The sequence below is a fragment of the Pteropus alecto genome, unplaced genomic scaffold (assembly GCF_000325575.1).
Source record: "Pteropus alecto unplaced genomic scaffold, ASM32557v1 scaffold155, whole genome shotgun sequence".
NCBI classification, from domain to species: Eukaryota; Metazoa; Chordata; class Mammalia; order Chiroptera; family Pteropodidae; genus Pteropus; species Pteropus alecto.
This window is the reverse complement of record NW_006438113.1, coordinates 8349069-8375085: the sequence shown is the minus strand read 5'-3', so window position 1 is coordinate 8375085 and position 26017 is coordinate 8349069. Positions and strand designations below refer to the sequence as shown.

At 41.2% G+C, this 26017-nt stretch overlaps 1 protein-coding gene and 1 pseudogene across 5 annotated transcripts in view; one reads left to right on the top strand and one right to left on the bottom strand.

Moving 5' to 3' along the window:
- The window catches only part of KCNMA1 (potassium calcium-activated channel subfamily M alpha 1), a 686137-nt gene that overhangs the window by 40710 nt on the left and 619410 nt on the right, over window positions 1-26017 (bottom strand). For all 5 annotated transcript variants that reach the window (XM_025049379.1, XM_025049381.1, XM_025049380.1 and 2 more), the window contains one exon: window positions 25776-25968. In XM_025049379.1, the coding sequence (XP_024905147.1) occupies window positions 25776-25968 (193 nt within the window). The remainder of the gene's footprint in view (window positions 1-25775; window positions 25969-26017) is intronic.
- Window positions 6830-6948, top strand: LOC112482752 (annotated as a pseudogene).

The window sequence follows — 26017 nt, the reverse complement described above, 5'->3', positions numbered from 1 at the left end:
AGGAAGGAAGAAATAATCAGATCCATTCAGTGATAAAAATACAATTCAAAATATTTAAGGTAGGAGGATTTTTAATATGGAGATAGCTAGGATTCTCTTTAGGTACATTGAAAAACTGGTTGTCAGTCTTCATGTATGAAAGGTTCTTAATTCCTTATAGCAACTAAAGATTCTCTCTGGAGTCTTCTGTTCTAGAGCTAATCTCCCACTTCCTTCATTATTTAGGGGCTCACACGTTCCTTTTTTGTTTCTCAGGCTCCTAAAATGTTTTTCACGACTCTCCCCAGTCTTTTTCGGCATTTGTATTCTTGATCATATGCGTTACTCTTGGGTTCAGGTGAATGAAATTAGTCGTGTCTGATGTTCTTTTCATGATATCGGTTATTCCAGAGGTTGGCAGCACTCAGCCTCTGCCAGGGAAGTTGTTAAAAGGTTAAGTCACCTTTATTTAAATTAGACAAGGGCATTTCAATTAGGATGGCTTTGAATCAAAGAATTTAATATAAATATTTGACCTGTTCCCAAGAAGTGCAAGGAGAAGACATACCAAGATAACAAGGAGATCACCAAGGTTTCAGTTTTATTAATTGTTTTGGGTACCTGCTGCATGCACGCACACACGCATAGCATCTAAGAGGCACCATGTGGTTGCAAGTGAAGAAAGGCTGCGGCTCAGAGGAAATAGCTAGAAAAAGGTTCCAGGGTAACGCAGACACGAGCGCATTAGAAAATGAAAAACATTAGATGTCATAGTCCTTATGGAACTTAATGGAAATGCAAGGACATTCGAGGTCTAGACCGATTAAGATAATTGAGAATGAAGTAGGCAGGCTTAAGTTGAACCTCAAGGAAAAAAAAATAGCCAACATTTATTGATTGCTTACTATGTACTAAATTCTGAATTACTTTAGTTCTCAAAACCATCCTATGCAGATACTGCTATTTAACAGATGAGGAACCAGCACAGTAAAGGTAAGCATTTTGCTCCGAGGCATACATCTAGGAATTAGAATTCAACCCGAATAAACTGGCTCCAGAGTCTCCTCTAAACCACAATGCCATATTGCTTCTTAGCATATGGCAGAGCTGTACTAGGATTTTCATGGGCCCACCTCGTTTATTCATCACAACAACCCTATGAGTGTAGGAACTGTTAATATTCCCATTTTGTAGATATGAAAAATAAAATTCAGAGCAGTCAAAAAACTTTCTCAAGCATACTCAGCTGATGAGTAGTAGCAGATCTGAGAGCTACAGCCAGGCAGCCTGACCAGAGCCCATGCTGCCTTCCGTCTGTGTGTGACGATCTATACTTTTCACGTACCGACCCTGGCAGGCAAGTTTGAGGCCGGAGCCAGTCTTACTCTTTTATTGTTTTCACTTTTAAACAATAGTAGATAACAATGGGGACCCATTGTAGTTATGCTTAACTTGCTTTTGTTTGGTAGTATGCACAACTCAGTATATATAATAAATGCTTTATTACAGTACTTTTCCATGGAGGAAAACACAAAGTACTTTCTAAATCTTCCCTAGTTAAATCCCCAAGCCTTTGCTGGGAGAGAGGGAGATGGAAATTCTCATCAATCATCTCCCCTAGAATAGATGGAGGAACGGAGGTAAGTGCTTCCCCCAACCTCATAGACTTAACATAAAGAAATTGGTCTAAATGGTGGGCCAAATTATCTTTTATTGTGTGCATATAAATGATGGTTAGAAATCCATATGCTATGTGAAACTAGGGAAATAAATTAGGCCGAGTCATCTAGGTTTGCTGAGACAGGTATTCAATACGAAGTTGTAAAACGGAAAGATCACTGTTAAAAATGATCTATAAAGACACGTTAAAATCAAGAGAAACATTTCATATGACATCATCTATGAGATGAATTAAATTTCCTGTTAATGTCAGGAAAAAAAATCCCAAAGCCAAATGTCAGATGAAGTGAAGATCAATAAAAATATTTTGATAAGTAAATGCAACAATGCCATTTAACACATGATTGGCAACTGCTGAAACATAAATTATCCAAATTTCCCATTGCTGCTTATGGGAAAATTATGCAGATTAGAACTTGATTAGGCTTATATCATGAGACTCAATTTGGACTTTTAATCTATTAAGCTCCAATAAATGAGGCATTTGAATAGCTCCCCTGAGCAAGTACAGTAATAGCCACAGCAGTCATTTTGCAGTATGTATTCCAACAAATTCTTCAGCAGCTGAAGTAAAGAAAATTCCATGTATACAAGCACACTGCTTTCTAACTTGTGTGTGCGTATGTGTGTGTGTGTGTGTGTGTGTATGGTGGGGTGGAGTGGGGTGGAATCCACCTGTAAAAGCTTGGTTTGAGAAAGAGATTTTTGGAAAAGTCTGCAAGAGAAATCTGGCCACAGAAAAACCTCAATTTAACCTTATAATATTTTTTTCATAGTAGTTTTCAGGGGCTTTCTGCAAATTTTGAGCCCTGAATCATGAAAGCCAGGCAACTGACCAGTGCTGACTCAATAAAATATGACTACTTACCAAAGAAGCAGCTTCCCCCTACACTGCCCAACTGACCGCTTTTCACTTAGGAGCCCCCAACATGATGGTAGAGGTCAATGTAAAGGGAATTTCTCTGCCAATTTCAACTGTTATCTGCTTTACTCAAATAACCCATGTGCTTAGAGCTGATAACTATCCCCTACCCAGAGCCTAAAGACAGAGCTTAGAAACCATGTAAATAGGCAATTCTGAAAAACTTAAAACATATCATTGGGTCTCTTTTACTTCTTTACCAATCATTCTACATTAGAGATGCAAGAGATTTTGAAATCCTCAAATCGATCTCTCCATTTTACAGGTGATGAAACTGAGGCTCAGAGCAGTGAAATTATTGTATCTAAAGTCACGGAGCCAGTTGGTGGCAGAGCCAGGATAGTTGATACTTGTTATCTGTCCCGCTTTAACTCCTTGTCTACATGAGGCATCCATTCCACAGTGTTTGGTGGTGGTGGTGGTGTGGGGAACAACCCTGTCCCCACCCTGGCCACAGGATGGCAACATGAAGCAAGATAGTCTGATTTTACAGCAAAATAGTCGGTCCCCAACATCCTGGCCACGTGTCTAGTTTAGAGACGGGCCTGTACTCCAAACTGGGGCCAATCTGTGATCTCCTCAGGACCTTATATGAAAGATATTAAAGATACTGCAGATGCAAAGCCAGAAGGATGTAAGGATGGGGCTGCTGGTGACCATTTAGCCCACCATGGGCAAGTGAATAAAGAGGTAAAGAGAATTACACAGAGCTCTAACATCATTCAAGCTCCTGGGCTGAAAAGTGCCTAAGCTGGAAGCACCCCAGGTAAATGACTCCCTCTATACTTAAGCCTTTTTGAGCTTGATTTCTATCTCTTGCAACCAAAATGACCCAAATAGTACAGCAACATTTCTTGGTGAAATGTCTCATGCATGTCTGATTTTCTATTGAAACAAGTGACTATATCTTCATTTGAAGATTTTTGTTCACTTCCAGTGCCCAAGAACAAGACTTGAGCCACTATCCCACCCCTCCATTTCTTAATTTATAATAAGTAACATTGATACATTTAACAGTCCTGTTTTCTAGAGACTGTCTTTGAGGAATGCCTTGGGAAGCTGGTTCTACCCCCTGAGTAGAGTATCTCATCTTGTTTAGAGTTTGAGTTTTTGATTTGAACTAAACCAACCAATCAAAGTCCTCTACAGTTATTTGCCCATAAATTTCATAAGATACATTCAGCACTTAGACAAGTCTCACACACATGAAACAGGAGGGGAGGGAGGTGGGGAAAAAAGAAGGAAAGAAGGAAGGAAAGAAGGAAGAAAGAAGGAAGGAAGGAAGGAAAAAAAGACAAAGCTAGTCACAACTTAAATACAACTAAGACTACAGATTTGGAAAGAAACCGAATATTAACCTGGCAATGTCTTCATTTGCCCAAGAGCTCATGGTGTCACAGTGAATTCTCCACAACTTCTCAGTTGCTTTTTACCCCCTCCTAATTTATCTCACAACTTAAAAAAGAAGTGGTACATATATACAATGGAATATTACTCAGCCATAAGAAGAGATGAAATACTACCTTTGGCGACAACAGGGATGGATCTTGAGATAATCATACTAAGCAAAGTAAGCCAGATAGAAAAAGTCAAGAACCATCTGATTTCACTCATATATGGGATATAAAACAGAAAGCAACACATAAGTAAACAAGACAAACAAAAACTCAGAGACAGACAACAGTATGATTGTTACCAGAGGAAAAGGGTACAGGGGTAGAAGACGGTAAAGGGGGCTCAATTATACAGCAATGAAAGATTTGGCTTTGGGTGACGAACACACATTGCAATATACAGATTATATATTATAGAATTGTACACTTGGAACGCATACAGATTATATATTATAGAACTGTACACTTGAAACGTTAAATTTATTAACCAATGTCACCCTAATAAATTTAGTAAAAATTTAAAAAGTCACATAAAAAAAGAAAACAATGTGAATGTTAGGATTTAGAAAATTGATTATTAAGTATGCATCCACTAAAAAATGCAGAAAATTATTTAATGACGTAGGAAAATGACCATGATAAAATATCTGTGGACAAACACAGATCACATAAAATATGTACAATCCATTTTTGAGGGGGAAAGTATTTATATATACAGAAACAAAACTAATGTGTCTACTTTCTTATGTTTGAATGGTAAAATTATAGAGAATGAATATTTTCTTCTTTTTGCTTATATGTCGTTGTTAAATTTTCTAAAAAAATATTTTATTTATGCAATAAGAAAAAAAATTTACCAAAATTATAAACTAATAGAAGAAAAAAAACTGAAACTTTGAACCTTATGTGATCTTTATGGGCTAAGAGCAGCTGGTTGTTACAGTGGATGGACTTACCTTGATGAACTGTAAGGATCCTAAAGGTCATTTTGAGAACCCACTTTCTTTAGAAGTTGAGGAAACTAAGATTCTAGGATGGAAGTGACCAGTCAGAAGTTACAGATCAAGGGGCTTTAGAAGAATAGACCATAAAAGAGTTTTCAGGGTTCTCACCTCTCTGCTATTTCAACTTCCCACCATTTTATAAGAGCTGCTCAATCTCAGAGCTAAGGGTGCCGAGAGCTCATGTAACTCTAAAGAGCGCATGGGAATCTATGGTACCATGCACTTGGCTGAGAGGAGGAGCAGTCAGAGCTGGCTTGCATCACAGAAGACTGGCACTCACTGATTCTCATCCCTGCTCCAACCAAACCTTACCTGCTTCAGAAAATCTGCCCACTCTCTTCCCTCCCATCCCAGCTCCTGCCCCTCTGTCACCTTCTCCAGAAGGACTGCCTTAACTAATTTCTCTCCCCACATTTAGTTACTTCATGAAGAATCAATCCACTCCCTTTATTCACTATCTTAAACTGCACAAATCACTACTACTTGTGTAGTGATTACTAGAAACTAATGTTTAATGGTTTTGAAGTATCTTTTATGTTCTCCTTTTTTTTTTTTATCTCAATACTCATTGGATCCTTCATTTCAATATGGGATGGAGTATGTATGCTTTTTCTTTACTGTTATTATTATTAATTCTTAATTCCTGTTCTGGACCCTCCCTTTTGCTGCCACCACCAGAGGACAAAGACTGTTTTGCCATTAATATAGGATCTCCTCTTTCATGCTGGGTCATATTTCCAGTAAACTAGAGGCATACTATGCCAGGGAAAAGGTAGACATATACACTGCAAGACAGTGATATGAAGTGGATACTAATAAAACACACAGAAACCTCCCTTGTGCTGCCAAGACTATATACATATCATTTTGTTTCCATTACATCAATTTTTTTCTCCCCCCTTTGTGAACATTAATCAAAGAAATGCAAAGAGCTCATTAAAGTGATAGATTGACTGAAAATGTAACCACCTTTACATTATAAACAGTTTCTTTATGTTCTCAGTGCCATGGGCTTTGTTTTTCAGCATTTGTCATGTCCTTTTACATCTAAAACACCAAATGCCAAATGGGCCCCAGTTGTTTGGTTTAGTATGAATCAATGGCCAGTGTAGCAAAAACCAGAGCTACAAAATCGTAAGCAAACTAAAACATCCATATCTAAGCGCACAGAAAATTAAGTAGCTGTAAAGGATGGATTTGTCAAGTGATCCAAGGCATTGCCATGCAGTTCAGGAAAAGCAGAATCGCATCACCGACAACATTCCGCCAGCTGTCTCTGAAAGGTTCTAGAGACAGAACGCTTGGCCCAAGATAGTAACCAAGGTTCCAAACATTTGATCATCCTTGAAAAGAAAGCACTGTACATTTTTTCTTTTAAGTTTTAAAGGCTTTTCTGCATTTATATTATGCTGGCAGATGACTATATAACTGGGATCTTTGGGGTCAGGCATACACACATGCGTGTGTAAATGTGCACGCGCGCGCGCACACACACACACACACACACACACAGTTCTCATTAAAGAAGAGGTTGATTGGTGCTAGTCTGATTTTGAGCAATTCTGTTTATACCATGAGCAATATCGTTGGACCATAACCTGAAATGAGCCATAACATCATGAGTAAGAGCTTTAATTCTGGAGCTAAACTGTATGAGTTTAAGTGCTGCTTCGTTCAATTTCTAGTTTTATGATCTGGGCAATTTATTTAAATTTTGTGGCTCAATCTCCTCATCTGTAAAATGGGAGAGTAATATGTCATGAAGATTAAAAAGTTAAATAATACAGGTAAAGTGCTTACAACAGTGCCTGGCACAGAGTAAGCACACACTTTAAAAGTACTAACTTATTGTCTACAGCCATGCCAACCTGAACACACCCGATCTTGTCTGATCTCAGAAGCTAAGCAGGGTCGTGCCTGGTTATTACTTGGATGGGAGACCACCTAGGAAGACCGGGTGCAGTAGGGGGTAAGGGGGGGAAGTACTAACTTATTTATGATGATGATGAGGAGGAGGATATCAACAATAGACTGGTACTGCTGACAAGAGAAATGGTCAGAGAATTAAAAATCATAGATTTCAGACCTAACTCCCCGTGAGAACTTAGAGGGATTCAATGTCTTATCCAAACTCGGTTTTCTCATCTGTAAAATCGAGGCAGACAAGGCAATACCTCAATCCCTTCTGGCTCTGGAAAACCTATCGCTCTTTTTCTGAGGCATCATGTTTAGTATTAGAACCATGATAATTCTGAGTTTAATCCCTCAACATTCAGGAATGACTGCAGTCACCCATGAGTTTTTTAAATAAAGGAAATGGAAGACACAGCCCTCTCTTCCAGTATCCTGGCACATAGTTTATATCCACAAATATACTGATACATGCACGCAAGAGACATATACCAAATGCACTGCACCACGGCAACCATGCAGCTTGCATATCACAAGACATGACATTGTTTCCCCTCTCAGGAGTAGCCCATAAGACACAATCCTCCCTCCAGGAGCCCTGCATCCACTCCACTCGCTAATGACAATCTGGGTTCATCTCCTGCTGTGTGATCATAGTCATGGCAACTGCTCTGGTCCTCAGTATCTTCATCTGTAAAATGGGGATGACTCTAAGATCCCTCTCAGTGCAGAAGTTTATACCTCTTTCATGACCTCACATTTAAAAAGTAACCTCTTACAGAATAAACTACAAGGAGAATCAAGAGGGTCTCTCTTCAGAGGCCCTCACAAGCTCTCATGTAGATCCTGTCTTTCAATTCAATTTTAAACCTTTGCCCAGAGAGAATGAAATTTCAGTGTCCAAACCAATGAGAAGGATGTACTTTCTCCAAAGTTGCTATAATGGCCAAAAAGGCCATAAATAACCATTTATTAAACAAACAGTAAGGGCTAAAGGAAGAGAAACCGCCACAATTAGGCCCCTGGGGCCTGCAGGCATGGTACATAACAGTGGGACTCTCTCATAATCCTGGCAATATGTTACCAGTTGTTCCATTTGCTTGAAGTTATCTTCATAATCAAGATGCTATCCCAGCCATCGTGGGCTTTAGAACTATTTTTAATTTTAATTTAAAGAGCAATTAAAGAAAGACAATGGATATGCGGGATAATAAAGTAAGTGATTAGCAGCATGCAAATGGCAAAGGCTTAATGATAATATGGTTCTAGTCTCCAAAGGGCTTGTGGAGAGAAAGCCCTTTCTACATGTGGTTGTTCAGCTAATGTGTCTCAACCCACAATTACAACATTGCTGACACCATTAACCAGTGAAACAACATCACTTCGCGAAATCCTTGTTGTCTCATTAAAATAGAAAGGGTCAGGTAATTTACCAGCGTTGTATGTCTAGTTTTGTTGTTGGTAATTAGCAAACATTGCCCAGCATGGACTCCCGCTGGGAGCTGGAGAAACTTTGTGAAATATTAAAGAGGAAAGTCTTTACATTTTACTGGAAAATTGAAAAGAGGTGCAGTAATATTCTCTCTGTCACTCCATTGCATTTAGTAAAATAAAAGAACAAGTTGAAACTCTTTATCTTAGCGAGAAATGTACAGGGTGCACTAGGAAGTCCCTGTCCAAATCAATACCCTGATTCAGGCTGTGTACTGGCCAACGAGGCCTTTGTCCCTATTTGCAAAAGGGGGTGGGGTGGGGAGGACAAGAAAATTACAAACCACATCTCTATTGTCCTTATGTTTTTTTGAATTAATCTCCTTGAAATAGAGGAAAGGGGCTATAAAAAGTTTTGTATTTGGAACGCTTTATGATTTAAATAAGCACCAGAATTGTTTATTCGAAAAGTTATTTATATGTATTTTGAAATGTAGGGATTGAGAAATATATCCCAGGGCCCTGACTTCCTGCCTCCCTGCTTCCTAATGAAAGCCTCTATAGACACTGGAACTGAGACCCCGCCCGAAACATCCGCCAACAATTGGTGTGTTGTCAGGAAGCAGAATGGTATCTTATTCTTTAAATGGAACTTTTGGAACATAAAGCACATTCCAATAAATGTGAACAGAAAATTATGAATTCATTAAACTACTTTGGTATCTTACGCTATATATAATATTTATATTCCGACTACTGTAAAATATGCTTTAATATCTTTAGGCAACTATAAAGACTTAAATATTTATAAAATGGCTAAAGATAAAGTATAACACTCTTATTCCTACATACAGATGATGTAAGGCGTGCAATCAAAGACAATAACACTCTCTGCCCATTTGTCATCTTAAAGGAGCCGATCAACGCGCCATCCCTCGTGTGCCATCTACATAAGAGTTGTTGCCGACACAGGCAACTCCAGAGGACTTTGCGCCTTAAAAACTACCTAGAGTGCTATACTTCACAGAAAACAGGGCTTTCTGAAAATGGAGACAAAACAATAAATTTGCAGGCAAAACAGCTCCAAGAGGGGCTTCAAAATACTGCTGTGTTTATCTGTGGGACATCATGGAGCGGGAGGCTTTTTGATTTAATATTTCATAATACAGAGGTGGTTGCTTCCTTGCATGGTATATAATTAATGCTCCTAAAAAGAAGGGTTTCCTTTAAAAATTCTTCATTACTCTAAATGCAAATAAATAAATAAATAAACAAAGACACACACCTGGACTTCCTTTAGAAATGTGGAACAACCTCATATAATCCCAATAAATAGAAAGCCACCATGAATTTATAATCACATGGGGCCTATTAAAAGTAGGTTTATAGATTAAATGTGAAACTTCAACCCTGACATGTTCATTACTTACCTTCCTTGCTTGTCCTTAGACCCACGATCTGATTAATTTTCAAAATTCTTCCATTTCCTATGCCCATTAGGCATTCAGAGTACTACCTGCACCCACTTGCCTTGATCCCTCGCATGCACATCCCCCTGGTTCATTTGCGCTGCTCTTTCTGGATCAGGATGGTGCAAGGTTGGGAACAACCTGGAAGTTTATTAGCCAAAGTTCATTTCTCATATACCCTGCATTTTCATAACACCCATTTTATGCTTTCCAAACTTCCCAGCAATCAATCACCCTTTGGAGGCTGCCGGTTCTCTGGAGAATTAAGTTTAGTGAATGAGCAGCTCAAGTAAAAGCATCATAGATGGTTACTCTGCGTAAAAATGAAGCTAGGACTGTGCTTCTCACCTTGGGCTACAGGTCAGAATCTCTGATGCCTGCATCCTATACCCAGGGTTTAATTTAATTGCTCTGGGATGTGGCTTGGGCATGGAAAGCTTTAAAAGTTCCTATAACCAATTTAAAAGTTGATTGCAATGTGCATCTAAGGTGGTACAACCACTGAGCTAGGTATATTTCTGCATAAATCTAGAGGAGGCAAAGGGAGGGCCAGAGAGAAAATCCATCATTTATTAGCTATTTAAAAGGATCCAAGACTAAGAACTAATAATTTCCCAAGTCTCTTGACTGAGGGTCAAAATTACTTTTTTTCAGGGAAAAAGAGGCCAAAGAGGGAAGCCAGGTGCCACTGGTCATCTTGCTAGAACAGCATGAACCCTATTCTGCCATAGCAAAGTAGCAACTCTGGATTGCTGTCATTTCTCCAAAAATTCAGGGTTCTTGCCATAACCAGTTGTCATACAGTGAACATGATGAGGTCTTCTGTCAGCGAGCTGGCTGTGGCCTAGCCTCTCTGCTTCATAGAGCAGAACCACTGTGTGGTTCCACACTAGCCTGTCTATGAAGGAAAAATCCTAGTGGTCACTCGATCTGCACCAGTTCTTCCTCAACTCCTCTGGAGGCTTTTTTAAGTTTATGTTACCTGAACTACTCAATTCCCAAGGATGTCTTCGTTTCCATCATTATCTATTTGCTATGCATATATATTGACAAGCAGAATCAACAATAATTCTGGCTGCTAGGTACAAATGGATAACACCAACTTACTATTTGTTATTTTGGGGGACCAAATAAAAGAAAATGGTAAGATTATCTAATAATAATAATAATAATAAAAGTTAATATTGCTTGATCTCTAGGTACATCCTAGGTACTAACTGCTTTTATCCATTCATTCAGGACTGGCATGCATGGTTGGGCAGTGAACAACAGCTCATCTAAGTGGGTATCATTCATATCATGGACACGATATATTTGCATATTTATTACCATATTTTTCCTGAAGTATGGCAGAAAAATGTATTGCTCAAATATAATCAGTATATAAGAGAATTTGTCAATGGATGGAATAAAAGTGTCTTGAGAAGGGAATGACTTTTTCTGACTCATGTAAAGGTACAATATGGATTAGAGAAAGCCTTATATCTCATTTCCTACTCCCAGAAATTTGATAAGCCAGGTGCAATTAGTCTCAGTATTCTTAGTGAGAAAACTCAGGGGCAAAGTGGTTAAACAGTTGTGCCAGGCTTAGTAGGTGACATTGCTGGCATTCAAACCCAAGCTGCTAGTTCTAGAGCCCACATGTGCCACGGTTAAACTTGACGGCAAAGTGCTACTTCTACAATCCTTGATGTTTTATCAACCCTTCTGCAGCCATCATCACTGGATTCACACACACTTCCTCAGGGTATTTAGGTGTGGCCACTTTAACATCTTCACCTAATAGATGAAGAAATGAAATCATGGAGTGTTTATTCAGAGTCTAATAACACATAACTTCACAGAAGTAGGGCTGAAAACCTGGTTCTTTGACCCTACACAATTGATTGTGTTGTCACTTTGACAGCCCCGTTGTGATTCACCATCATAAACTAGAACAACACAACTTATCCACTGTATTTCTCCTGACCAGGTGTGAGAGTGTCATTTGCTAGTCTGCAGCTGAGAGGAGTGTCCATATCTATGTGGCTAGAAAAGCTCCCAGGAACCATTCAAAGCTTCCTGGAGCAGAAAGTAGAGATGTTTTCTGCCCTTTATTGAACTATTGTAGGTCTCAATCCTACAGCAGATTTAGGCCCTGGGCTGGTATTGTGCGATAGTTCCTGGAATGAAACCAATAAATGGTTTAGAATCAGGAGCTATCAGTAAAGGCTAACAGGATGTGAAGAGTTATACTAGAAAATGCTTGGACAAGTCTGACCACAGCTCTTACTGACAAGTTCAACATCTTCCATCTTTGTAACTCTTGCCAGTGTCCAGCTATCAGTGAATAGAGAGTGACTGAAGCCTGGAAGGAAAAGATGTAGTATTTAATAAGCATATCAAACTGCTTTATGTTATTTGAGGTCAAATGAAGACAAAGTAGGCTGCAAACAACAGATGCCAGGATTAAATCATTTATTTGCTCACTCCACAAACCTCTACTAAGCAACTACTAGGTGTAAAGTGCTGTGCTAAGCATTTATTTCTGACCATTGATGAAAGTGGGGAAGTCAGTAAGATAACAGAACAGGCCTTTCTTCTAAGGGCCTATCCAACTGAACAGTGACCTCACTTGTAATCATTTTCCTGAGACCTTTTAGCCCCCTCAGTTATATCATCAGTGGACACATAGCCAAGGGTCCCTCTATGAATACACTTGGACTTTCCTGTTTATGTGCCTTCTCTCACTCAGCCTTGGTCTCTTCCACCTGCCTGGATAATTATACCTACTTTCAAATTCAAATCCACTTACTCTGGAGCTCCCCCAGCAAAACATCCCCAGCCCAAAGCAACCTCTGCCTTCTCATAACACATCATGTGGTGACATCCATGTGACACAATATCTGGTAGAAAATCTTTACTGGAGATACGTAACAGGATGCCCAATGACTATGATACTGATCTAGAATTTGAGGAATAACTTCTCTCAGGACATTTTATTGAAGTACTTAGGACAATTCATACCCCTATGTGTTCTATAAATCCAGAACTAAAATCATTTATAAGTCAGTTGGTGTATTTTTCAAGGGCCATTTTTAAGAAAAAAAAAAAAGGTTTTAGGAGTTAACATGAGTTTTTGCCTATAAAAGAATGAGTGAAAAAGGTGAAGGGATGAAGAGGTACAAATTAGTAGCTCCAAAAGAGCCACAGGCATATAGAATACAGAATAGGGAATATAGTCAATATTATTGTAATGGCTCCATGTAGTACCAGATGGGTGCTAGGGTAATCGAGGTGATCATTTTATAAATTATATAAATGTCTAACCATTGTACTGTATACCTGAAACTAAAATAAAATTAAATTAAATATAATTTTAAAAAAGAATAAAGACAAAAATGCATTGGATGGTTGTCTAGGCTCATTTGCTAGCTTGAGGCATGCATACTGCCTTCACAGCATGTGGATTAAATTCACACCTCAGAAGTTATAAATGATTCACACCTGGCATTTTGCAAGGTATTCTGGAATATTCTAGACCCAGTATTGTCAAATACGTGCATTTAAGTTATACCATACTACTTATATTGTGATGTCTACATCGCGTTTGCCTATGGATCTGATTAGCATCAGAATGGCATGGAACATGGGAAAAGCAGGACACTAATCTCAGGCATAAGGGTATAAACCAAACTGATGCTCAGAAAAAGAACTGTTAACCAATCCGTCCCTGTCTGGAATCTCATCAGGGGCTTTAAAGAGTCCATGTGATTACAAGAATTCTTCTACCTTTTTCCAATTATACATCTGCAATTTCCTTCCATAGGACAATTTATCTGGACCATTCTCTGAGTGTAACATGCCACTTGAAATCCTAGACTTTGAGGGATGGGGTAGTCTATTTATTATCATCTACTGCCTTCCATGGAAACTTCTACCTGGAGCATGGGATAAGTAGATAAAACCTGGAAATATTTTGTAAGTTTCTGGACAAAAAAAAAAAAAAAGAAGCAATATCTCTCTTCTCTTGTCTGTCCAGGTTTGTCACAAGGAAGACTGAGATAAAGAGAACCCTAGTGTCTGTTGGAATGGGGAGGGCCAGGGCCACATAAAATGGGGACACACAAAGACAAGAACATTTAAAACAAACGTCCACCCTTGCAAGGAGCAGTGTAAGAGTGGGAATGGCATGTCTTGAGAGCATTCATTTCCCTGAATGTTTGTCTCTAGGCATGCTTCCATGACCCTTAAAAGCGGAAATATAGATTCAGGTCTGATCTCATCACAATAACCCTTGTTCTGTCTTATGGCACTGACTGATGTGGTGAGAAAAGCACAGGCTTTAGAATCAGAGAGTTTGAGGATCGAGTCCATGTTCTCTTGACTAGTTATGTGACTCTGGGCAAGTTTCTGAATTTTCCTGAGCCCTGTTTTCTCACCTGTAAAATGGAGATAAATAACCTCTGTCTCAGCACGTTACAGAAAGATTAAATGAGCTATTGTGTATGAATGTGCCTGATACATGACTCACCTGAAAAAAAAAAAAGTAATTATAATTTTTTAAAAGGAGCTTTAACTAGGCACACAAGTTTTAAGGAGTGAAGCAGCTCATGAAAGCCTGATGTTAGGACAATGAGTTCAGCCCAACCCCAACACCAATCCACATCTGTTTTCCGTCTTTGAAGCTAACATTTCCTTTCACTGCAGTCATCCAAAGTTGGGCAGAGCTCGAGTGGGAAGGTGACTTTGCTCTGCATGCAGTTGGAAAGAAAAAGTTATTTTGTCCATTTTTACTTTTTCTTCCCCACATCCACTCCCCAAGGGAGACCTTCATTTACGAAGGGCCTCATATCCTCCGCAGGTTAAGAAAGTGGTCCAGGTTTCCTGGTCTCTTGCTATAGCTATTGTGGTTGTTGTTGCTGTTGTTTTCCCCTGTTTCCTTCACTGGAAATCTATTACCAGAATAGTAAATGGTTGTCTTAAGAAAATCTCTCATGTGGTGAAATACGCTGTGTAGGAAAAAGTTGAAGTCATTTAGAAAACAGCTACAATTGCTGCTTTGCAGAAATACATCTGCACCACTGCTCTGAGATTTGTCTTGTGATGTCCGCAGAAGAAATGTAACAGGGCCGGCCCCTCTCGGTACTTGAGACCTGCTTGGAGCCCTAAGCCAGATTTTCTTTATTGTTTAGTAAGCTCTTTTAATGAAATGTACTACTCTTATTATAGAGGACTCAAAATAAGATCTAAATCACAAACCAATAAAAGAAAATTATTGGGTTGGGTATCTAAAGTTACTACCTAGAGGCTACTCCACTGTGGTATTTATAAATCTCTAAACAGTTAAGTATAATTGTCTTTCTGGTTTTTGGGACTGAAGCCAATAGCAGTTTCAGTTACAACTGAAGAAAAATATTTTAGCACTGAGCTTTGTTCGTTCGGTGGGTATAAAGAGAAATGGCTTCTCTCACACCACCATTGCAGAATTGAGAGAGAATATTGTGGTAATGAAATGTTACATGCGAGCAGCTGAAAAAATGCTTGTCTGATTTCAGGGAGGGAGAATGTATGTGAAGATAGGTGTATAGGTATATTTGCAAGAGAAGAGCAACCTGGGTGTGCGGGAAGCGAGGCTTGAGGGAGTGTAAGAAGGGAGAAAACTGGGAAGGGCAGGTGTTGAAGGGTGACATGGGAGTTGAAGATAGGGGTGGTCTGTCAAAGTAATGGAAAAACCAGATGTGCAGCTGCTCACTCCAACGCAGGCCACTCCCCCACCTTAGACACAAAAACAGTACCATTCGAGAAGGATGTGAAGGCTTCCACTAAAAGAGCCATTATGACCCCAATCCCAGCAAACACCATAGCTCTCCCAATGGAGTAAGAATCTGGATCATCTAAAACACAGATCCCTATGTCATAAAAATCAAGAAAATACCAGAGACCCTCAGTTATAAAGTACCAGAGAACTCATCCCATCCAATTTCCGTCCCATCTCAAGGATCACGTCAGTAAATTTCCTTTGGCAAACGGACATGTGGTGATAGGACCCTCACTGCATTTTTAGGCAGCCCATTCTGTTCTGGAAATGTCTTCCTTATGTGGGAATAAAATCTGGTTCTCCTTAATCATTAGCTATCGCTCCTGGTTTTGTCCAATGGAGCAGAAGATAAAATGGCCCTTTCAGCCCGCTAGCCCTGTTCAACTGCTTGGCAAGTGACATGTTGTCCGAGCATTTCCCCTTGGCGACATTCTCGTGTTTGTCAATTCCTCCCTTCAAATCTTCATTGCTCTTGACACAGTCCCTCTCAGACCAACCAGAATGAAATAATCACTACTCAAAATAAATTATGCTTCCATCAGTGACGTTTATGCAGACTGTCTTTAGTGATTATTTGAAACTTAATGCTCAGTGGTCTTTATTACATTCCATCTTGTGGGTTTTGTCCCAAAGTTTCAGATTAGAAAGGGCCTAATCAATCCTGATTTCTGTTACCCAATAATTTAGAGGTCTTAATCCACGTGGTCTCCCTGAAGACAAACAGAAGTCAACATTTCTTCTCTGGAACTGTAAAAGTTACCTCAGACTTTAGGGTGCCTCAATTAATACTGTCTCCCCAACGACTACGGCCACACTTCCACGTACAATGTCATTCCCTGCTCGAGGCTCTTGACCTTTGTTGAAATGTACAAAGGAGAGCGTCCATTTATATGTGGACATCATTCAGTGTAACTGTGGCTGAGGGTCATGAAGCCTGGAGGGACCCTACATGAGCATGTGTGTGCATACATGTATGCTTGTGTGTGCCTGTTGGGGTGTATGAGCTACCATACATGTTAAAAAAACATGTTTTTATGGTTATAACGAGACATAGAATATAGAAAAATAAATTTAGGGGAGGCAAGGAAAAGAACACAGTGGACATATGTCCTGGGTTGGGAAATATATTTTTCCCTTTCTGGGGACATCAGGAATGCAGCTTAGCTTGTGGGTCCCAGTTTCTACCAATGGTTCCCTCTGCCCTTTTCTAAGATGCTCCTCCGACTTCTGTCCTTCAACTGTCTTCTGTCGTTCCTCCCTCCGGAGGCTCGCGTCTGCTCCTAGCGCATGCACAGTGGGACAGAACTCTAACTCTGACCCTCTCCTGAATTCAGGACTTCATTCCACTCATCTGCTTTTCATGCCCACCTGGATTTTCCACCACGTCTGCGTGGAAATGAACCATGACTAAAACCCAACACTAGCAACACTACTTTCTTCCATATCCGGTCCTGCCACTCTGCAGGCCTCTTCCTATGAGCTGCCCCACTGTCCTCCATCGCTGAGAAGGAAGCTCACGTTCACACAGTCTGTTTTACATTTACCGTGTCGCACATTAGAACCTCTTGTTCTTTCTCCATTTCAAAGTTCCTGCTCTCTTTCTGGATAACCACGGCCCCTACCTGGTGTCCCTGAATCCTCTTCATCCCCGCCCCAAACAATGCTTCACAGGGCTGCCAGATCAATCTCCCTAAAGCTCAGGTCCAATCCCATTACTCTCTTGCTTTGAAACCTTCCATAGCTCCCCAGTGCCCACTGAATTATTTACTGCTTCCTAACTCAGACACCCATAAAAAATTATTTACAGCTTCCTAACTCAAAAAAAGAAAAAAAAATTCCTCAGTGCCCAACACACATTTCAGCCTCATGTGTCCCTGCTGTCTTATACCACCCTATATTCCAGCCAAATTATACTCACTTCTATCCTTCAAACAGTCCCCATGTACCTCTGCCCCCTGACTTCTGTTCTTCTGACTGCACCCAGATCTATTTGTTTCCACCAGCTGAAGTCTTATGCATTTTTTCAGTTTCTTCCAAAACCACTCTTTCTCTTCCTCTCCTCAATGTTAGCCTCCATAGATTATAATTCTCTCATAGTAATAAACCAGCATTCTGAAGCAGGGTTATACATTTGCATGGGAGGTCGCAGGGACCAGGAACGTCCTTTATGACCCCTGCCTCCCCCGCAATGCCTGGCATGCACAGTTTGGGCACACGACAGGTGCTTAATAAGTATTTATGGAATTGGATTGACACCTTCAGGATGGATTGTACGAATCAGATGAATGCAGAACATTTAACAGGAAAGGGAACAACAGAGGAATCTTAAAACCAACATCTAAATTCAGTCTAGACGTTGTAAAATACACACTCCATCTTCTTAAAGAGAGCCAGGCTCTGAGGGGAGCATGCTGCTGGCTTTGGGGGTGAGCAATGTTGCTGTTTAATGGCAGCATAGTGCTGGATCTCAGCTCTGCCACCTTCCAAAAGCTGCGGTCAGGAAGAAAGCCTGTTCACGGGGCAATTAGCATCCTTTACTTTTCACCTTGAGACATATGAGAAAAGACTGACAAATACAGCCAGTTAGAAAGCAGAGCCTGGTGTCTCCACCACATTTCACTATCCCTTTTTATCTCCACTTCAGGCTTTTCAGTCTTGGGAAAGCTAATGACTGTCCATAAATGTGAAGGGAAGAAGGCCAACGAACAAATCAAGCCAACAGGATTATGCTAAAGAAGCAAAATGGTTTAAAGGTTAGAATTCCCAGGAAACCCAGGTTAAAATTACGTAACTTCTCTAAGTCTGTTTCCTTTTCTTTGTAATCGAAATAATAACCTAGGATTCCTTACCTAGGATACCTCTTCTGAAGACTGCCTAGGGTGGCGGTTCTCAGCCCTGGCTGCACAGGGAACTCACTTGGGAGCTTGTAAGTCTCCTGATGCCCAGATTGCACCCAGACCAGTTAAATCACAATTGCTGAGGTGCAACCCAGACATCAATATTTTTTAAAGTTTCTTAGATGATCATAATATGCAGTCAACTGTGAAAATTAGTGTTCTAAGAAATGGATATTATCTTGATTGCTGAAATATACTACCACATAATAGCAGCAAATGTTCATGAAGCACTAGTTATTGTTACGGTTGTTGATCATGGTGGTAGTGATGGTGGTGGTAGCGGTTATGGGGTTCAGATGGGCTCTGCTTTGGGCTTGGAGTCCTCATGGAGAAGAACTCTTTTCAGTGGAATAGCACCAAGCTCTGTTCTGGCTCTGCAAGGAATATTTCACTCTCTGAGTCCATCACATATTCCTCTCTCTGATCAAACCTCCTACCTTCTAGCTCTTCCACCCCCTTATACCACTTTCTTGTCCTTTGACCTCACAGGGACACATTTCTTGCTTCATTTTTGGCTTCTCAGTCTATATGCCCCAACTCTGGTTTGACTTCTCCCTCTACTATCTTAGACTCGATGGCCATTCATTTTTATATTCTTTCAATAGCACCATAGAGTCCTTTGCCTCCTCCGAATCTCCATTCTGAGCAAAAACTAATTTCTACTTTCTCGGCTCTTTCTGCTAAGCACTGCATTGAAAATTGCAGGGTTGTGCTGACCGGCCTCTTTACACCTTCACGGTTCCAACTTCCGCTGGTCCTCACCAATGCTCACTCGTGCTTGCGCCTAACTCCAGTCATCTCCCTTCCATGTTTCCCACAATGTCTGCTCTCAGCGTTTATTGCTATCGGTTTCCTGGCCCACCTGTCCCACTCCCTTAACTCCTCAAGGAAAACCAAACTGGTTGCTTTATGAAGACAGTGGAAGTCATCCAACTGAGCTTCCTCCAGTGTCATCCTTCCAGCCAGCCTTCTGTCTCCAAGAAACAAGTGTCACTTCTTCTCCTTTTTAAGGCCACATCATTTCCTGCTCTTCTCTGTTCTTCTCGCGAACATTTAACAACCCTCTCCTGCAGCTTCAAACTTTCCCTCTTTGGGAGTTCATTCACCCCAGTCTATTGCAGCCAACAAATATGCTCTATCTCTCCCTGTTCTAAAAGAAAAAAATATCTTTTCTTTGACAAGATCCTCAGAAATATTCTATTTCTCTCCCTATCAGCACTTAGCAAGCAATATGTGGTCTCCAATTCTCATCTTCCATTAACATTTCAGACCCCTGAATGCCAGTTTCTACTGGTAGCAGGCTGCTCAACTGTTCTTGCTAAGGCCATCAACAACTTCCCGAGGGTCAAATGCACCATTGCCTCTTTTAGGCTGGCCCTCATCTACTTGACTTTTCTGTAGTATCTGACAGTGCTAAACATCATTTCCTTTCAAGTCAGTTCAGCTCAACAGATTCTTATTGCATGCTAACTCTGTCAGATCCTGTGCTAGAGCCACTAGGGACATAAAGATGAACAAGATAGGGAAGAGTCCTCACCTCTTAAAGAGCCCACAGCCTACTCAAGAAAACATGCACATTGACGAATAATTAGGATACGTTCTAGATTGCCAATATGGAATTTATTCACCTCCCTTCTCCTTGATCTTTCATACCACCTACTCTGACTTCCTTAAATCTTTGCCCTCAGCCCCTTTCACTGATTTTTTCCCTCTGTTTGTCCTATCAATATTGATGTTTCCCAAGGTCCCATGTTTGGCCTTTTTCTCTTAGTTGCTCTGACTTGTCTCCCTGGGAAATAGCCACCCTTGAGGTCTCTATACTGTCTATCACCAATGACTTCTGAGTCTATAGCTTCAAACCTAACTTTATCCCTATAGCCTCATGTTCTTATTTCTTGTTGGAGATATTACAACACAAATGGAGCAAGACCAAAGTTTTTACCTTTTGCTTTGCCCCAATCCTATTTCTCCTCCTGGGTCTTCTGCTTACTTGATTGCTTTTACATCTACTCAAAACTCAAACTTATTCCCAACATCTCATCCTTGTGCATGTCCACCTCTTTCCCATCCAACTGGTCTTCAATGGCTGTCTCTTCTGTTTCAGATTCATCTCAACGGCTGTCTTGCCCTAGCTACTGACATCACTAAAGCTGCAGTGTCAGCCCTCATCCCATCCCTTCTAGCTCACTGCAGTGGTCTTCTCACATAGCTCATGTCACCTTCTTTTTCCACCTCTAAACCATGCTCATATTTTTTGCCATTACCTTTTTAAAGATGAATTTAATCGTCATCTTCTTATAAATCCTGACCCTTAGCAAGGCGACAAGCCTATGCTCTAGGCCTGTGCTGTCCAATATGGTAGTTGCTAGCCACATGCCACTATTTAGATTTAAATATATTAAAATTAAATAAAAGGGAAAAGCCTATTCCTCAGTCATTCTGCCACACTGAAGTGCTCAATAGCCATATGTATCAACCCATCCACCAATGTCAGCTCTTCTTGGAAGCCTTCTCAACTCATTGAAATATATAAAATGAAGAGGCTCTGTGTTCCTGTTTTCCTCGTCTGATCCTTGTTTCATTGCACTGTAACTGTTTATTGGGGTGCCTTCTCCACTTACCTGAAACCCTCAAGGATAGTGAGAGGCTGAATCCCTCTCATCTTTGTGTCCTGAGCCTTTATAGTGCCTGGTACATAGTGAGCACTCATTTATTCCTCTTTCTTTCCTTTACAAGTTACCCTTGCTGGAAAGTTAAGCAGGAAGAAACTATAAGATGCTCCTTTCACACCTTGCTATGAAAGCATAATGGGAAGCTCAATCACATGCTCCTTTTTTAAAGGTACTGACTCAAGCGGTTCTCTGAGAATGGACCCTTCCTCCCTCTGTTCACCCTCCCTTCCAAGATCAGACTCTGTTCTTGTGTTTTAGAACCATAGGGAAACGGTCTGGCAAGAGCCACTGTTGTACCAGCTGATTTAAATTGAAATGTTTTCCCCAGATAAATGTGTGCTAAATAATACACCAGCTCTCCAGCCAAAGAGAAGTGACAGGCGCTCTGTAAATAAAGGCACTTAGTTGCTGGTAAAGAGCTGTAAAGTGGTTCTGAGCTGATGTTTGCTGACCAGCAAGAAGAGCCTTCACCTGCTTTATATATTTGTCACTGCAGTCATGCCCACTATATATGAAAACTGCATCTCATAGACCCAACTGTCACATCACATATACCATCCAACATAGGGTAAGCCACCTTTCTCTGTAATTGTTTTTGACAACCAGCCATCACATCTTAGATCATTTTAGAAAGTTTCGGGTCCAGAATTTCTAAGCTGGGTCAGTTCCGACACCATCTAGGCTAAAACAGTGACACCAAAAGGAACGTGAAGAGAAAAGAGAAAAGATGTTTTGTTAGTCTAGGAGACCAAGTAACACACAGTGGCAAGTGTCTAAACACAAATCCCAGTGGGGACTCTACCTTCTCAATGTTAAGGCACATCGTTCATGTTACATTGTATCATGATAGAGAAACTTTCCATAAAGATGTATGAATACTCTGGCCCAAGACATGGACACACACATCTCTCCTGAGTCCACATTTCTGTACTGCTGCCTTCTGGAGAGGTGGTAATGTAGCTCTCAGGACAAAGCAAAGGACGGGGTTTTATAAGGACTACAGAATAAATAGTGAGGACAACTGGATGGCAGTGGCCAGAAATCTATGTAGTTATCACTCAAGGGATGTCAGGTTTGTCTCCCAAAATGAAAAGAGTAACACAAAATCCATTTTGTACTCTGTAATTCTAATCTACTTGAAGCATGGTTGTGCCAAATGTCCAGGTGAAGGGAATAAAAGTATCCGAGGCCAGTGAGCATTCCAGTTGGTCAAAAGGGTCTCAAGAAGGGACAGTGGCAGAGAAACTCAGCTCACCCATCTGGCCCCACAAGCTGGGATGAACCTGAGCGGTGGGCTGCATGGTGAGCAGCCAGCGTTCATGAGCTTATAGTGCTTGCTCATCAAGGAAGTGATTTCCCCTGTTGATCAACCGCAAACCATTGCCTTTTGGAAGCTCAGAGTATCACCAGAGAAGAGTGTCAGAAACCAAGGACAAGAGAGAAGTAGACATCATAAGAAAATGAGGGAAATATGGGCTCAGTGAGCTGACAGCTTCTGTAGTCTCTCACTGAGAGCAGAACAGACTGCTTGCTCCCTACTGGGGGGCACACGTTTCACTCCACTGTTGGCCAGGAGTCTAAGAAAACCACCACAGAATACATCCTCTGCCTTCTTTGTGTGTGCGTGCGTGTGTGTGTGTGTGTGTGTGTGTGTGTGTGTGTGTGTGCATACAAAAGAAGGAGTGCCCTTCTCCTCCTCCTCCTCCTCCTCTTCTTCTTCTTCTTCTGCTCCTCCTCCTTCTTCTTCTTCTTCTTTTTCTTCTTCTTCTTTGCAGGAAAAATGAGTTCCCTTTCCCTTTCTTCCTTATCTTCTACCCAAACTTTTTTTCCTGCTTATTCTTATGGTAAAAACAATAAACAAGGCTTCTGAGCTTTGGGTGGGTATCTGCAGAGGGGAGGGGAGCATTTTTTAGTTTGGCCATCACAGAAGATCTGCGAGGCTGGGATAAGGCTTATGAGAGGTGGTAAAAATAGCGATGTCATATGTATATAGAGTTGAACACTGAACAACGCAGGGGTTAGGGGCACCTATCCCAAGCAGTTGAAATTCCATGGATAACTTCTGATTCCCCCAAAACTTGACTACTAATAGCCTACTACTGCCCAGGAGCCTTACCCATAACAAACAGTCAATTGACATATTTTACATGTTATATATATTATATACCAGAGGTCCCCAACCTTTTTGGGATCAGAGACCGGTGCTCCTATGAAAATCTAATGCCCGATGATCTGAAGTGGAGCTGAGATGGTGATGCTAGCGCTGGGGAGCGGGTGCAAACACAGATGAAGCTTAGCTCACTGCCAGCCGCTCACCTCCTGCTGTGGACTCCAGTTCCTAACAGGTCACGGCCTGGGTGCTGTTCTGTGGCCTGAGAGTTAGGGACCCCTGTTATATACTGTATTCTTACAATAAAAGTAAGCTAGAAAAAAATAAAATATTAAGCAAATCACAAGAGCAAATACACTTACAGTACTGTACATATTTACTGAAATAAAAAATTCATGTAAAAGTGACCCATGCGGTTCAAACCCATGTTGTTGAAGGGTCAACTGTATGATGGAATTATACGTTAAGATTCTTATCCATGGACCTCAAAAATCGCAATTACTGAATTGGGAGGAAATAAGCATGTTGGGAGAAAGGAGTGTTTTCCAGCCCCTCCTGCTCGGTCCCGCCTCGACCCGCAGCGAGCACTTCTGCTGTCACTTCTTTCCTTTCCCTCGCTAGTCCCTGCCAGGATAAGAGGGGCATCTGATCAGCATGTTCACTGGACCCAGTTTTATTAGAGTGAAGATTTATTGTACCTTAAAACAGTGCAATGAGTCACTTGGGGGACCCTGTTAGAACGCAGATTCCTACCCAGTACGTCTGGGGCAGGGGTAGAAGGACCCACATTCAAGAACAAGTGCTTGAAGGCAGAAACTAAATGCGAGTTTGCCTCTTTCAACTCCTAGGAGGCCAGCTTACTGTCTCCTCACACCCTTTGACACCTATGAGCAGGCAATGTAGGAAGCAGGCTCTACCTCCCCAGAATACAGCTGGGTAGGTAAAAGCTCTCTCTTATAGACATGACATATTGCCCTGCTCTGCAGGCCTGGCTGAGCAAGTAGATACCACGACTTAGATTTTAAGGGGAGGGAGAAGATAGTGGAATGGAGAGGTCAAAACTGGGCTTCAGGCTGTATCAGTCAGGGTTATGTCAAGAATAGAAGCCACTCTATTTCAAGCATGAAGAAAATCAAAGGTCGACACCACTATTGGAAGGGCTGTAGAAGCAGATCAAAGAGGCCAGCCATTTCACATACAACACCAAGTGGAAGGTTCTCCTGAGCTTTCACCAGAAGTTGCTGTGAATTTCAGACCTCTGGAGAAGCCCACACTCCATTTCAGTCCCTAGCAGCAAAGCCATTGGTTCTCAGAAAGCTCCCTTGAGAGCCGCTTTACATCTCACATCTGCTCAGGGTCCAGCTGCAGCTGCCTCCAGAGAATTGAGGCCTCTTTTTCTCTTCCCGTCTCCAAATCTCTCCCTGGGCCCCTCTCTCATTGGCAGACTCCAGCCCAGAACCGAGCAAAGAAGAGGATTCTAGGAACTATTGTTCCTGGTTTCAATGCAATGTCAAGTGGATGTTAGAAAGAAGTGGTGATGATGCTGAGCTGACAAAAGATAACGTAGCACACAGGTTTAGATTGCAAGCTTTATCACGTCAATAAGATGGCGTTTATATCTCAGCAGCTATAGTTTCCATAGGCTGTGCTCCCTCTACCTTTGATCCTGGAATGATGTCAGGCCCCCATTAGGCACCCAATTCCACCCATCCAGTAGATCACATATGATAATGATCTTACAGTTCATGGCAAGCCTACACTGAGGTCTTACTCAAGGGAAAATGTTTCATATCCTATCTTGCCAAGGCCCTGATTAGTGAGGTTATTTGTTACAAGGTTTTTGCTGTGCTGCCTCTCAGAGACTCCTACATGACATCTTTACTTGTAGCTATCTGCCCAGGATCCAGAGAAAATGACAGGGAAGACTATGGTACAGCAGAGATGGCAGATGTGTGTCATTTAGTGCTGTTGTGCCTCCTATAGAGAATGGGCTGATGGGCCTCACCTCTTGCTAAATGACTTTTAGTGTCTATATGGTCCCTAGTCTCCTGAGATCACCATCCCTTGGTCAGCATTTAACAATGTAAAACTTAACACCATCATGCAGTTATAACAATGGCAAAGCTTAACACAGGTCAATGGCAAAGATATATTCTGGGAGAAACGATGAGAATTGTTCAGCCAGCATCTTTTCAGTGCTCTGACACCTAGTTGGTGACCCTAGTCATAACATCACTGTTTGTGAAGGCTGAGGTGGGGCAATTTAAAGGCTGGTTTATTCTCTGGGAAGGCAGCTTGTTCTGAGTGTGGGTGTTCAGGTCTTAAGCCTGCTCCCTGGGATGGCAAGAAGCAGCAGATGCCCCTTTGAAAGCCATCGCAGTGACCGCAGGTTTCACTGCCAGGCAGGCTGATGTGAGCCTCTTTGAATTACTGAGTGAAGGATATCCCTCTTGCCAGCCCCTGTCCCCTGTAGGCACAGGAGAAAAGTATTACAGGCTGTCCTTACCTTGGGAATTAGCCTGCAAGACCCCAATGCTGTCATCAAACTGCATAGATTTGATGTTGAGTGACGCCAAGATGCATTCCTTGTCCTGCAGCGAAGTATCATCAATATTATTCTGATTGGCTGACAGGATAACGCACATGTCACAGAGGTTGATGTTGACGGCCCTTAAATCAGCCCGACTTAATGGCGTACCCTTTGGCATAGAGGAAAGAAAAAAAAAAAAAAAATGGAGTAGCCAAAAA